This window comes from Amblyraja radiata, chromosome 14 (genome assembly GCF_010909765.2).
Source record: "Amblyraja radiata isolate CabotCenter1 chromosome 14, sAmbRad1.1.pri, whole genome shotgun sequence".
NCBI classification, from domain to species: Eukaryota; Metazoa; Chordata; class Chondrichthyes; order Rajiformes; family Rajidae; genus Amblyraja; species Amblyraja radiata.
This window is the reverse complement of record NC_045969.1, coordinates 9698464-9714402: the sequence shown is the minus strand read 5'-3', so window position 1 is coordinate 9714402 and position 15939 is coordinate 9698464. Positions and strand designations below refer to the sequence as shown.

The 15939-nt window shown below is 41.8% G+C and overlaps 1 protein-coding gene across 2 annotated transcripts in view; it reads left to right on the top strand.

Annotated features, from left to right (window-relative positions):
- The first annotated feature begins 382 nt into the window (after positions 1-382).
- Positions 383-15939, top strand: part of kcnj15 (potassium inwardly rectifying channel subfamily J member 15) — a 30408-nt gene continuing 14851 nt past the window's right edge. The window contains exon 1 of one of the 2 annotated variants that reach the window (XM_033032486.1): positions 383-814. Coding sequence is in view for 1 of the 2 variants with exons in the window: in XM_033032485.1 (XP_032888376.1) it covers positions 13684-13802 (119 nt within the window). In the remaining variant the exon portion in view is untranslated. Of the gene's footprint in view, positions 815-13437; positions 13803-15939 lie in introns of those variants that run through there. The other variant, XM_033032485.1, reaches the window with a different exon arrangement.

Below are 15939 nucleotides of genomic sequence, written 5' to 3'. Positions count from 1 at the left end.
AACCTTAACGCCCTGTGTTACCAACATAAGATTTCCACTCACAAAAATAGTGTTATTGAAAGACATTTTTACACCTTCCTGCTTGGCACAAACTGGTGGCTCAATTTCTGCCAATTGTATCGGTAATGAGTTTATTTTTGTTTAATTTTCATGGTAAAATGCGGCGAGTTCCTTTGAGCCGCGTACCAGGACAAATGTGTAGTATATTTAAAAGAATAGAACCATTGTAGACTTTTTTTTTTTATCTCAACGCCTTTCTCCCTCTCGGTATGTAAACTACAACAACAAAAACAATCGTGTGTCTTCCTACCCACTTTTACAAACTCAGCCCGTTTTCCATCAACTCCTTTTCCGCATACTTTCTGACTTTGCCTTTTTTTGATACAAGAGTGCATGGGGTCGGTACATGGGGGGATTTCGATGGGTGCAGTTTGAGATTGTGTCTACTGATATCAATGCAACGTTTTGGTGTCGTTTGATTCAGCTGGAATTTCAACCAAGCGTGGGACTTAGGTTCTGAGTTTTTCTTGTGTGTGGTGTTTGAAAAAAGTTTTTTTTAATTGGGTTAATGACATCACTGGGAGACGAGAGGAGGGGGGGGCGGTTAAAATAAAAAGCCTCCTATTCCCCATATCTCTCCCCGCAGGTAACACCCGTTCTGGGACAGACTCGCACCCCCCCTCTCCCCCCCTGTACCCTCCCCGTTCATAGCCCTTTGAAACCGAAATCATTTACCGGTGCATGCAGAGCGCTCGCCGCACTGTAACCCAGTCCAGCCCCATACGATGACCCTCTGAATCCTTCCTCTCTCAAGGTAAGATAAACTTTTCAACTCTCTCTATATATTTTGACATTGGCTCTCATATCTTGCCTATAAAGTTCCCCTTTATTTCATGACAATTCCAGCCCTGGTGATTTTAACGTGTGTCTGGCTGTCTGATGCCTTATAATAGTTTGATCTGTTTACGAAATGTTATTAGTGTTACATTTGACGCTGCAGAAAATAGCTTTTTTTCCCCAAAAAAGCGAACATTTCCTTTTCGGAATCGTGGGACATGTGGGGCGATCATCCTTTATTTAAAAAAAGTTTCCCATAAATATATTAATGAATCGACCTTAAAGAGATTAACCTCTTCTGATCACGAGTTCATGGGCTGCTTTCTGCTTTGATTTGATTATGTTCTGTGCGAGAATTTGAGTGAAAAAGATGTGACTTCAATACCGTGACTTCCTCTCTCTCTCTCTCTGTCTTCCACCCCCCCCTCCCTCCCCCCTTTTCCTGGTCTGTTTAGTGTGAGAATATAGTTGAATGGGGAAAACAATTCAAGAGAGTTCCTCCCTGGAAGAGCCTGGTTCCTTGCTTCGTGTTATGAATGGAGCGAGAATTGCATTTCGCAACGTGTGTGTTTGTGAGCGCCTGTTGCAGTACTTCTGAGTGCGCGACAGTACAGTCTGATTGGCAAAGTGTGCAATGAAGTTAACTATTATCGAGAGACTGTAGGTTTTAGGTTTTTTTTAACCCGTTCTTCAGTATGAAGCTTTAAATATTAGTCTTTGAAAATGTGTGTGTGTGATTAATTCTGTTTAGTTCTGTTTTTATTCCCCAGGATGGTCAGTATCTTAACAGGCAGCAGTTGGCAGTAAGGAAGCGTAAGCATTTCGTTTATTTCAGAGCCATTCACTACCGCAGGACACTTGAATAATAATAATACATTTTATTTATGGGCGCCTTTCAAGAGTCTCAAGGACACATTACAAAAATTTAGCAGGTAGAGGAAAAACATGTAAGGGGAATGAAATAAATAGTAGAGACATGACTAGTACACAAAGTAAAGACAGAATTCAATATAAAACACAATATGAGGCAATTAATGCACAGATGAAAAGGGAGGGGGTCGTGGGGCTAAGGATTGGCAGAGGTGAAGAGATGGGTCTTGAGGCGGGACTGGAAGATGGTGAGGGACACGGAATTGCGGATCAGTTGGGGGAGGGAGTTCCAGAGCCTGGGAGCTGCCCTGGAGAAGGCTTTTATAGAAACAAAAAAAACATAGAAAAATCGGTACAGGTGTATGCCATTCGGCCCTTCGAGACAGCACCGCCATTCAAGATGATCATGGCTGATCATCTAAAATCAGTACCCCGTTCGTGCTTTTCTCCCACATCCCTTGATTCCTTTAGCCCTAAGAGCTCAATCTAATTAACTCTCTCTTGAAAACATCATGTGAATTGGCCTCCCCTGCCTTCTGTGGCTGAGAATTCCACAGATTCACAACTCTCTGGTGAAAAAGTTTTTCCTCATCTCAGTCCTAAATGGCCTACCCCTTATTCTTAAACTGTTACCCCTGGTTCTGGACTCCCCCAACAGGGGGAACATTTTTCCTGCATCTAGCCTGTCCAATCCTTTAAGAATTTTATATGTTTCTATAAGATCCTCCCTCATCCTTCTGCAGTGTGGTAGGGTAGTGAAAAAGGGCAATGGGGCAGTTAATATTGTCAACTCCCACCTCACTGTAGTAGCCTGATCAATTAATACTAATGTTGGTTCAAGGTCATATTTTGGTGAGCTCCATCATCAACATGAGATGGTATTTGTCGGTGGAATATGCAGTCAGAGATAAGCAATGTTAGGATGAAGGTAAAGTCCAAATTCATAGTGAAAAGGCAGTAAATGGTGAGAGAGGGGGGGAGAGAGCCATAAAGGAAAAGAAAAGATAGGAGTAGGAGTTGAGGTAAAATAGAGTGACAGAACAAGAGAAAAAAAAGTGAGAAAAATGGTTTATGTAACAATGAATTTTAAGTTCTTGCCAACACCAATTTCCATTTATATAGCACTTTCATAACAGCAAGATCTCAGTTGTTTTTCAAACAAAAATTCAGCTGGATTTAAATCATATGGAAGTCCATCTATCTATCTATATAGATATAGATATAGATATAGATATATAAAATAGTATATATATATATTAAATAGTATATAGATTGAATGCCATATGTATATATATGTGTATGTACATATGTATATGTTTATATATATATGTGTAAACATAGAAACAATGGATGTTACAGATTGACACACAATATACACATATATGTGTGTGTATATATATATATACATATATAATATGTGTGTGTCTCACTAAAATGCCATATATATCTATATCTATATATGTGTATAAATACATATGTAGAAACAAGGAACATTATAGATTGACAAACATATATATTGACTTGCTCCTGGACCTGTCCCAGGAAGAACTCAGTTTTTTCAGATATTATCAAACAAAACATGACAGACCCATGTGGGGAGATCTTAATACAGCTGACAGATGTCTGATTGAAGAGTTAGGGTGAGTGGGGAATGTTTTCAAGGTAGAATGAAAGGTTAAGCAATGGAAACGTTACAAGCAGGTATTCTAGAGCTTGGCAACTGATCACCAGTGATGGAGTGATTGAATCTGTAGAGAAGTAAAGGTCAGATCTTAGTGAAGTGACCATAGATGGGGATAAGGCTGGAAGAGATTTGAAGGAAGCAGCCTTTGAAAACCCAATGGTCGCAATGTATATCAGGTTTTAATACTGACCACGACATCTTATTTAGAAGAAAGACACAAAATGCTGGAGTAACTCAGCAGGACAGGCAGCATCTCTGGATAGAAGGAATGGGCGACGTTTCGGATCGAGACCCTTCTTCAGAGACCCTTCTTGATCTGAAGAAGGGTCTCGACCCAAAATGACACCCATTCCTTCTCTCCAGAGATGCAGCCTGTCCCACTGAGTTACTCCAGCATTTTGTGTCTACCTTATATTAATTGAACTATGATGGGAGCAGGCTTATCTGGAATTATAGCATCAGCATAGACCAGATGGGGCCCAATGGTCTGCTTCTGTGGTGGAACTGCTAAGCAATTGAAATGACGAAATTTTAGAAGACTAATAATTACTTGATCACTTATCGTAAACAAATTATTCAATCATTTATTGTGTTGTCATTTAATTTAAATGTGTGTGAATTTCAATTAATTCAAAAATACCTCAGTTGCTGCAAAATACTTTAGGACATCCTGAGGTTTGAAAGTAAAATTGATTTTTACACTTCAGAAAGATAGAATGTTTATTTTAATGTATTTTTACGTGTACACATATGGCTTTGGGCTCTCACTGACCTCTAACTGCCAGCATTATTTCTAAACTTAGAAAAAAAGAAAAGCTTTTCATGTATGGAGGATATTTCACTCAAGACTGCCTGGAGTGCTTTACAGCCAGAGAAGTACTTTGATTTTGAAGTGTTGTTCTTGTTGTAGCCGTGTAAATGTGGCTACTAGTTAGTGGAGGGCATTGTGGTTAAGTTACTCAACTGGTAATCCATCTGGGAAATGCATTCAAAATCCTTTTACGTAAAATCTTCAAAGCTAATTCCCCTTCTAGTTAAAATATGTAGGAAAGGACTGCAATGCTGGTTTACTCCGAAGACCGAAACAGAATGCTGGAGTAACTCAGCGGGTCAGGCAGCATCTCTGGAGATAAAGGAATAGGTGGCGTTTCGGGTCGAGGCCCTTCTTCAGTTGGAAGGAGGGTCTCAACCTGAAATGTCAGCTATTCCTTTTCTCCAAAGATGCTGCCTGACTCGCTGAGTTACTCCAGCATTTTGTGTCTATCCCCATGTAGGTAGTTAGTTTAATTCATTGTCATGTATACTGAGGTACAGTGAAAAGCTTTTTGTTGTGTGCTAACCAGTCAGCGGAAATACTATAAATGATTACAATCATGCGTACACTGTCCACAGTGTACAGAAACATGATAAAGGGAATGACGTTTAGTGCAAGACAAAGTCCAGTAAAGTCCGATTAAAGTTAGTCCGAGGGTCTCCACTGAGGTAGATCAGGAGTTGTCTAGTTGTTGGTAGGATGGTTCACTTGCCTGAGAGTCAGAGAATCGACTGATCTGAAAGGAGATTAAAGGGCATGTCCCACTGTACGAGCTAATTCAAGAGCACTCCCGAGTTAAAAAAACTCGTGGTAAGCTCGTAGAATGTACGTAGCGGGTACGTCGGAGCTCGGGACGTCTCTTAGCAGCTCGTAACGCTAACGGCAGGTACTCGGGAAATGCGGTAAGCTCGTGAAGACTCGTGAAGATTTTTCAACATGTTGAAAAATGTCCACGAGAGCCCCGAGTACCTACGAGCGGCTATTACCGTAATTCTCCGAGTTTGAATAAGGGGAACTCGGGAGAACTCTTGAATTAGCTCGTACAATGGGACAGGCCCTTAAGAAGACTATAATTAAAGTAGGAAATGCTGCTGTTGGAGTAGAGATTTAAAAGAGTGGAGCAATTGTAATGAGTGATTGCTCATCTACATCTGGGACCAGCACACAGAGCGTCATCATGCTTGGGCAGCATCAGATGTTTATGGTGGTTTGGGTTTTTGATGGATGGGAACATGTGAAGTTTTCATTCAAATTGTTTGGGAGCAACAGCAATAGACATTTACTCAACTTGATAACTAATAATGACACAAAGTGCTGGAGTAACTTAGTGGGTCGGGCAGCATCTTTGGCGACCATGGATAGAAAACACCACATCCATGGTCTTCAGAAATCCCTGACCTGCTGAGTTACTCCAGCACTTTATGTCATTTTTTGTAAACCAGCATCTGCAGTTCCTTGTTTATATTGATAGCATAGTTTGGATCAAAAATTTGCAGCTCTGCTACATTGGTGGTGGTAGGTAATTATTCCTGGTTCCGAAAGATTGATAATGGAGAATCTGTGAATGCAGTTCCTGATTTGTGGGCAGGCATCCTTTTTAACCCAATTTGTAAAATGTCCCACAAGTGAGTATTCATTATTGGAGATGATATTGGGGAACAAACTAAAGCATAGAGTCATAGAATGATACAGTGTGGAAACAGGCCCTTCGGCCCAACTCACACGCACCGGCCAACATTGTCCCAGCTACACTTGTCCCACTTGCCTGCGCTTGGTCCATATCCCTCCAAACCTGTCCTATCCATATATCTAATCGATGGGATAGTCCCAGCCTCCAGCTACCTCCTCTGGCAGCTTGTTCCATTCACCCACCACCCTTTGTATGAAAATGTTACTCCTCAGATTACTATTAAATCTTTTCCACTTCACCTTGAACCTATGTCCTCTGGTCCTCGATTCCCCTACTCTGGGCAATAGACTCTGTACATCTACCCGATCTATTCCTCTCATGATTTTGCATACCTCTATAAGATCTCCCCTCATCCTCCTGCGCTCCATGGAATAGAGGCCCAGCCTACTCAACCTCTCCCTCTAGCTCACACCCTCTCGCAGCGAGACTCCTGACGGGCACCCGAAAAAGGGACCACATCACCCCGATCCTGGCCTCTCTCCACTGGCTCCCTGTGCGGTTCCGTATAAACTTCAAGATTCTCCTCTGTCTACAAAGCCCTCAATGGGCTTGCCCCCACCTACATAAAAAGTCTTCTCACCCACCACTCCACCTCCAGGCCCCTCAGATCGGCCGACTTGGGGCTGCTGAATATCCCGCGGTCTAGGCATAAGCTCAGGGGTGACCGCGCCTTTGCGGTTGCAGCCTCTAGGCTGTGGAACAGCATCCCCTTTCCCATCAGAACTGCCCCCTCCATCGACTCTTTTAAGTCAAGACTAAAGACTTATCTATACTCCCAAGCCTTTCCTGATGTCCTCTGAGTGATGGCTACATGTATACATGTATGTAGTTTGTTTTGTTGTGCTATTCTTATAACAAATGTAAAGCATTTTGGCCAACGAGAGTTGTTTTTTAAATGTGCTATATAAATAAATGTGACTTGACATAAGTCCTCGTAAACCTGTTCAGAATCCTTTCAAGCTTAATAAGAGAAGTAAAAGTAGAGGAACATTGAGGCAATGACAATCATAATATTAAATGTTGATTAGAGAAAAGGACCTTGTTGTGATGAGAACTTATGGTTTTGAGAGGGTGAGAAGAGATCTTGTGAAAATAGGTAATAACATTGACAAACAAAATGACGAAACAGCAGAAGGGAAATTTGAAATGATGTTCAACGGGGTGTGGAAAGAAATACGATCTTCTAAAACCATTCATGAGAGTCGGATAAATTAAGACATAAGAGAGTAATCGAGGAAAGGGGCTTACAGTAAATGCATTGACAACAAAGTAATACATGATAAGAAAAATTACTAGGGGATCTGGAGAGAAGTCAATAAGAAAAATAGAAAGGCAGAAAATGAACTTAGAAATGGCCGCACCAAGTTACGTAAAAAAACAAAAACATATCATAGACATATCAAATTAAATAGAACAGTTTTGAATGGGAATATAGGCATCAAGGAAAAGAAAAGACAGCACCTCCTGGAATAAATGAAAAGGTGGCAGATGTATTAAATTTGATTTTAAATTTTGAACATTGCGGGAAGATGGAGCAGATGGGAGTAACATTGAATGATGAATTTAAAATATAAAAATGGGATATCTTAAATAGGCCAAGCAAACTTTAAGAATAAAAGTTCAAGTTTGTATTTATTGTCACTTAACCAATTAAGGTGCAGTGAAATTTGAGTTGCCATACAGCCATACTAAGTGAAAACAACACAATACACATAAAATAAAATTTAACATAAACATCCACCACAGTGGAATCAACATTCCTCACTGTGATGGCAGGCATTAAAGTTCAGTCATCTTCCTCCTTTGTTCACCCGTGGTCGGTGCCTTTGAACCCTCCACAGTTTGCCGCTACAGACGGTCCGATGTTCAGGCCCTGATCTGGATGGATTGTATCACATTTTAAAAGAATCTGGGGAAGAGATAGAAGAGGCATTACTACACATAATAAATCTTTGGAGAAAGGCCAAGTGCCAGAGGAAAAAGTAGATAGCTCCGTTAATACCAACATGTTAAGAGAGTCTGAACACAGGGGGAAATATAGGTCGGTCAGCATAGTATCAGTACTGGTAAAGTAATGACATGACTTGTCATCACAGTAGACTTCAAGAAAAAGGTTGAGAGCACTAGATAAAGCTTATTAGGAGCTGATAACATTTCAGCTGTGGCACTGAAGATAAGACAAAACCTGCTGGAAACACCCTGTAGGTCAGGCAGCAACTATGGAAAAAGAAAGAGGTCAAAGAACTCTCATCAGGAAACTTAATTGCCTTGCCATCCAAAGATCTTTCAAGCTCTCGTGAATATACTCAGTGCCTGAATTTGCACATTTCTGTTGGGCAGAGAATTTTAATGATTCATTGTCGTGTGGATGCAGAAACGTCTTCACATCTCTGTCATGACGGCTGACACTTTATTTTGAGTCTATGACCATGATCACATTGAATGGCGGTGCTGGCTCGAAGGGCCGAATGGCCTAATCCTGCACCTATTGTCTATTGTCTATGGACCCAAAGTTCCACGTATATCCCAACGAGGAGAAACACCATCTCTGTCAAGTCCACAAGAGCATTGTGAGTTCCAATGAAATTATCTCTCATATAAAATCGAGTGTGGGGGCACGTACTATGTAATCTGTCCTCGGAGTATAATCCCAGTGCTCAATCTGGTGAACTATCTTTATACTTCCTCCAGCAGCAAATATATCCTTTCTTGGGTAGCAAAACTATACACAATATCGTGGAGCAGCTGTACAGTTATTGCCTTACAGCGCTGGCAGCCCCAGAGACCCACGTTCAATCCCGAATACGGGTGCTGTCTGTACGGAGTTTGTACGTTCTCCCCGTGACCTGCATGGCTTTTCACCGAAATCTTTGGTTTCCTCCCACACTCCAAAGATGTGCAGGTTTGTAGGTTAATTGGCTTGGTATAAGTGTAAATTGTCCCTGGTGTGTGTAGGATATTGTTAATGTGCGGGGATCGCTGGTTGTAGCAGACTCAGTGGGCCGAGGGGCCTGTTTCCGCGCTGTATCTCTAAACTAAACTAATTCCAGCTACAATCTCACCAAAGCCTTTTACAATTGCAATCAGATGTCTTTATTCTTGTGCCCAATTTTTCTTTCAGTAAAGACGAAGAGGCTATTTGCCTTGTTAATTGCTTCCTGTATCTGTGTACTAACAGTCATTCATTCATTCATTCATGTGAAAGGACATCCTTGAGACTTTTGAAAGGCGCCGCCCACAAATAAATTTATTATTATTATAAACAGCAATACTATAATTTTCTCGGCATCTAAATAAAAGTTATGTTTATTGCCACATGTACCCAGGTACAGTGAAATGATTTTGTTGGGTGCAAGCAGTCAGTGGAAAGACAATACGTAATTACAATTGAGCCATCCACAATGTACAGATACATGATAGAGTGAATAATATGAATAATGGTAAGTGCTAGATAACGTCCAGTAAAGTCCGATCAAAGATAGTCAGAGGGTGTTCAATGAGGTAGATAGTAATGTGGAGGAAGGAAATGCAGATGCTGGTTTAAACCAAAGATAGACACAAAGAGCTGGAGTAACAGGCAGCATCTCTGGAGAGAAGGAATGGGTGCCGTTTCGGATCGAGACCCTTCTTCAGACGTTTAGTTTAGTAGTTTTTCTATCTTTTACCATATTCGATAAGCCACTTCTGTGCTCTCTCCTATATCTCCTCTTTGAACCACATCAACACTCAGGGCCTATTGCTCCTGATCCCTTCAAACAGATTATTGATATAGGCAGTGAAAGCTTGGGCCCGAACACCGATCTTTATGACACCCACCTGTCCCAATAACCCAACCTGAAAATGACCTTTTTATTCCAACTCTCAGTCGTCTGTCCTTCAACCAATATGCACCTCATCAAAGGCCATATGAAAATCCAAACGCACCACTTTTACTAGTTCCCCCTTTTCCACTTTGCAAAATGCCTCAAATATCTCTAAAAGATTGGTCAAATTATGATCTATTTTTAATAAATCCATTTTGTCTGTGCTCAATCCTATTATATTCCAGGTCTTCTGTTAGCATTTTGTAACAATAAATTCAAACATTTTTGATACTCCTTATGTCCAGCTATCATTCATTATCTTATCATTTATTTCATAAATAATACGGTTATGCTTGTTTTCGTCCCACCTTTGCAACCATTCTAAAATCTTTGACATTTCTGAACCTTCAGAAGATGACAGCCAGTGCATCCATTAGCTCCATAGACACTAATTCAGCTTCTCATTCACTTTCAGAAGACTATCCAATTCTTCTTCTGTGAAGACAAACAAACATGTTTAATTTCCTTTTTTTTAATTGTTTTATAACATAACTGTTTTAATATTTCTTGCTAGATATCTCCCTGATCCTCCTTTGTTTTAGTTTAGAGATAGAGCATGGAAACAGGCCCTTCTGCTCACCAATTAACCTAGAAACCAGCAACTCTTTGGGATGTCAGGGGAAACCCGAGCACCGGAGGAAACCATGCAGTCATAGAGAGAACATGCAAACTCCACACAGACAGCACCCGAGGTCAGGATCGAACCTGGGTCTCTGGCACTGTGAGGCAGCAGCTCTACCAGTTGCGCCACTGTGTCACCTTTGCTGAAATCCAAAGTTTCCTCAATATCCAGGCTTAAGTCTCTCGTAAGCTTTAGGTTAATACCAAATAATACAATACAATACATTACAGTATTATTCGTCTCATTGCACATAAAGTGTAAGTGCTCTTGCATATGGCGTGCACAGCCTAAAGTTGTAGGACAACTTGGTCTATTTGATCTTATTTGATTGTGCACGCCGGGTTGATTGCATTCATTGAAACAGGGCAGTCCACGTGAAGGTTGCAATCTTCCACCCAGAACATTTGTTAATCCAGAGTCAAGAGTGTTTTATTGCCGTTTGCCCCGAAAACAAAACAATGAAATTATTACTTGCAGCAACACAGCAGATATGTAAACGTAGTACCCTGTAAAACCCATAATAACCAAAAAAAAGTTATATATATTCAGTGATTTGGGGACAATAGTGATATATATATTCTAATAGACTAAGTGGGAACCTTTGGATCCCATTCTCACACGGGAAGCCTGGTCCTCCAATGCACTATTCCACCTCTCCACCAATTCCAATATTCCACCACTCACGCATAGCCCCCCACTGGGCAGGAGCGACTGACGTGTTCCCGTTGTGACACCCCTGATCACGGCTTGTGGACCCGTGGTTCACTCAGTCACGGCTTGTGGACTCACAGTTCACTCAGTCACGGCTTGCGGACTCACAGTTCACTCAGTTGCGGCTTGTGGACTCACAGTTCACTCAGTCACGGCTTGTGGGCTCACTGTTCACTCACAGGTGAGGGGGAGGTGGGTGTGTGTGGGGGAGGGGGGTATGTGAGGGAGGGGGGGGGGGTGTGGTGGAGGGGGAGTGTGTGAGGGGGGGGGGTGTGGGCTCACCGGTTCCCGGCCCCAGTTCCGATTGCACTTACTGGCTGCATGACCCGGCTCTGCAATCAGCGGCTCCCGTCCCCAGTGCCTGTCGCGCTTACAGCCCCCACCCATGAACACAGCTAGCCACCGCCCGCCAACACAGCTTGCCCCCGCCCGCGAACACAGCCAGCCCCCACCTGTAGAACACAGCCCGCATTCCCCCCTCCTTCAGCTTTATTCTCGGCGCCTTGATTGACAGCGGGTGCCGGAAGGGGCGTCGCCGTCCCGGCGAATAACAGACCCATAATTTTTCTAATATTTCACCGATCGGGACAAAACTTGGTGCGCTGGGAGCAGAGGAGAACGGTGAGTAAGGTGGCGAAAAAATCCGAGCGATATAGGGTACCGTTTTTGCGCAAATTTGAAAACAACGCAAACCGGAAGAGGACAAGATGAGAGTTTTAGTAATAGTATAGATAGATAGATGATTGAATGAATTCTACTTTAATGTCACATGTGACAAGTCACAGCGATGTTCTTTGTTTTGCACACATAAGGTATGAAAAGAGTTGCCACATAAAGGACGCTGAGAAAGTTACAAAGTATTCAATTTTAAAACAAACTTTTTAATACACACATATGTGTGTGTGGGTGTATGTATATGTGTGTCTGTATATGTGTGTGTGTGTGTATATATATATTCCAATGATTTTTTTCTATTCTATCATAAAATGTTACTATTGTCCCCATGTCATTGAATTTGTCAATCCATGGGCACCGCATGCTGTTGCTGTAGCCTCTGCCTTTGGAGAACCATCGATATAGATTCCCAGGTGCCACAAGTATTGAATTAGCTGACGTCAGTTAACCAGTTCCAGCTGGTCACTAAATCAATGGATAGACTCACAGGCCCCATGCTATTTGTCTACCACCGCTCCATGCTTGTTTACCACTTGTGACTGAAACGTACAAGATTATGAAACTTAGAACTGGAATATCAAATAAATACCGGCCATGAAATCACGCCATTACTCATCAAAGTGCACACTCCATGGGCATTGTTCTCAGTAGACATTGCACACAATGGACACTACGAGCTGGGTTGAAACATGTTGTGCCTCAGTAGAACCCGCAGACTGATGTCCACGGATACCATTCCCAGTCACACACCAGCCTGACTGGGAAAAATATTCCCATTCATTCATTGATGCAAGGTCCAGTGTCTGCTACCATCTGAAACTAGCAACCTTCACCAGAAGGACTGCTACAGTTAAAGAAGGCTTGACACTCTCTTTCCAAGTGTGAATAGGGGGTCAATAGTAACGCTGGCCTTAGTGAAAAACATCACCTCCAACAAATAAATTAGAACATGGGATAGCACAGTGGCTTAGCGGTAGAGTTGCTGCCCTAGGGCGCCAGAGAGCCAGGTTCTATCCTGACATTGGGTGCTGTCTGTACGGAGTTCGTACATTCTCTCTGTGACCATGTGTGTTTTCTCCAGGTCTACCGGTTTCCTCCCACATTCCAAAGTCGTGCAGGTTTTCTGTACGTGCCAATTGATCTACAAACTGGTGTGCCCCTGGTGTGCAGGATGCAAAAGTGGGATAACATAGAACTAGTGTACGGGTGATCAATGGTTGGCATAGACTTGGTGGGCTGAAGGGCCTGTTTCCACGCTGTATGTCTAAAACTAAAAACTAAAACTAAAAACACGAGCTCGTACAAACACAAATATATTGATGCCAGACGATCTGCTTCCAAATGATGTTGATAGAGAATTAATGTTGGTTGTCTTCCCTTTGATAATTACCTTGCTTTTCATTGAGATAGTGTCATGTTATCTTTACCCTCCCCTGGTTTGTCAGACAGCTTTAGTTTATCCAAAACTGGCACACTCAACAAAGTCGTGCACTTTTAGGATTGATTTATCACTCCACTTTATTAAAAATATTATGTTGAAATAGACTTCCTGTCTTGGCATTGGCTCCGTTTCTAGTCATAAGTTATTGTCCAATTACATGTTACTTTAGAACTTTAAATATGATCTTCTGAAAGTGCAGTACTTTCGGCAACCGAAAGCCGATCACTCAGCTAACTGAACAGAGCATATGCCGGAAATCTAATATAAGGACAAAGTGCTGGTCGCAAGTTGATCAGCATCTGAAGCAGAAAGATAGGATATCCCTTTGGCCTCCAGCCTGCCCCCGGACTGGAATTGTCAGTGGGAAGCTCCCAAACAGGGACAAATCACAACTTGCTCAAGAAAGCAAACGCTCTTGCATTCCTGGGCATGTCCTGACTTATAGCAGGGACTTCGTCTGGGCTGTGCTTCTTGCAATGAAGTTACAAACAATCTTTCATCGATCTTCTGGATCAAGTTCACTTATTCGTCTCTTCCGAGTATTTTCTGCTTTCCACTCCAATGTATGTTCTTACTTGGCAGGAATGTTTACACGGTGAGTTCTTTTTGTAAGTCACTCGTTTAATGTAAGTATTGGGTTGTGCCCTTACCTCAGGAGTCGGAGAAAATGATTGAGCTGTTTTCTGGGCTTGAGAAAAGCAAACTAGTCTGTATCTCGGCTCGTTACTGGGGAGAAAAAAAAAGAATGTTAGAGGTAATGGATGTGATTTTAAATCGAGGCCCCAAATCTGCCTGATAGATTTAAAAGATCTCTTGAAAATTATCCAAAACGGATGAAAGGAAATCTGCTGAATGGTGTTGTACTTATCCTTCAGCTAATATTATGCAGTAAAGAGGCACAATACATGTTTGGTGGGTGATTCCTTCTGTTATCAGGGAAAAAAATAGTTCATAATTTGTTATTTTTTTGATTGATTTAAAACGGCGTTTAAAAAATGTAATTGATTTTTGACCGATTTTTATAAAAATTGTTGTGGAAAATGAAATGCACAAATGAGCAACAAATGAGGTTAGAAATTAGTGAATTAAGATTCTTTCTTTTCACGCAGAAAGTTAGTGACATTTGAGGGTTGGTGAGTGCGAATTCAGTGCAAACGTTCAAAATGTAGCTGAATCACTTCCTTAGAACGGTTAAAACCGGCATACACGAAGTAGCACAGATATAATAAATGGAAATATAACAAACTGCAGGCATTGGGTTTGAAATAAAAACAGAAAATGCAGAAAAACACTCAGGAGGTCGCACAGCCTCTGTGGAAAGGGAAACATTGGTAACATTGAAAGATAAAGATCTTTCATCAGATCTACCCGGTTAAGATGGGTGGCACAGCTGGTAGAGCTGCTGCCTCACTGCGCCAGAGAGTCAGATTTGATCCTGACCTCGGCTGCTGTCTGTACGGAGTTTGCACGTTATCCCTGTGACCGTGTGGGTTTCCACCGGTTGCTCTGGTTTCCTCCCACATCCCAAAGACCTGCGGGCCTTTGTACGTTAATGGTCTGCTGTAAAACGTCCCCAGTGTGTAGGGAGTGGGATAACATAGAACTAGCGTGTATGGGTGATTGATGGTTGGCGTGGGTCAGTTTCCATGCTGTATCTCTAAAGTAAACTAAACTAAGATATCAAAACTGGGGAGCGTACCATTTAAGCGAATCTTATCTATCTTGGAATAAGCATGATAGATCAGCCATTCTTTCTGACTGTTTAGAACAGTCTGAAGAAAGGTCTCAAGCTGAAACGCCTCAATCCATGTTCTCCAGAGATGCAACCTACCATATCATTAAGTCTGCATTAATTCCTTTAATTTTAATGGAGCCTATTTGATTACAGTTCCTAATTTTAAAGCAAGTTTACAGGAGAACAGGACATTTAAATACCTATGCAAGAATCTATGCTGATTATTTATACACAGTGCCTTTTTCTGATCTAGGATGCACTTACTGAAAGGATGGCCGCTTGCCAATTCATTAATAACTTTCATAACAAGGTCGGGTTCAACCTTGAAAAACTTTAAAATTGTAGCACTCTGGAGAAATAGTGGACTGCATATTCAAAGGTTTGGCACAGGCTCGCTGGGCTAAATGGTCTCCTTCTATGCTGCTTGATTCAAAGTTTCCAAGATGTTACAGCATAACAAAAAGCATCTGTTGTCTATTGAAAAATGTATCAAACTTCCTGAGTGGAAATCTGCCTGCCTTCATCCCACCTGGAATCATTCCTGAGCCTCCAAGTCTCTGGTAATTCACAAACGTTAGTTTGGAATGAACTTTAGGGTCTACGCATTGAAAACAAATGGACGCTGGAAAATAGTTAACTAACCAGGAGCATTTGTGGAGAGACAAACAGAATGAATGTTTTCTGTAAAGCCCCTGTCCCACTTTCCCGAGTTACTCACAAATTCTCCCGAGTTTTCCCCTTGATTCAAACTCGGAGATGCCAGCTATAGGTACTCGGGGCTATTGTTTTTACTCGTGGACATTTTTCAACATGCTGAAAAAACGTCCCGACTTACCTGATGCCCCGAGTACCTACGGCTAGCATTACATAGAAACATAGAAACATAGAAAATAGGTGCAGGAGTAGGCCATTCGGCCCTTCGAGCCTGCACCGCCATTCAATATGATCATGGCTGATCATCCAACTCAGTATCCTGTACCTGCCTTCTCTCCATGCC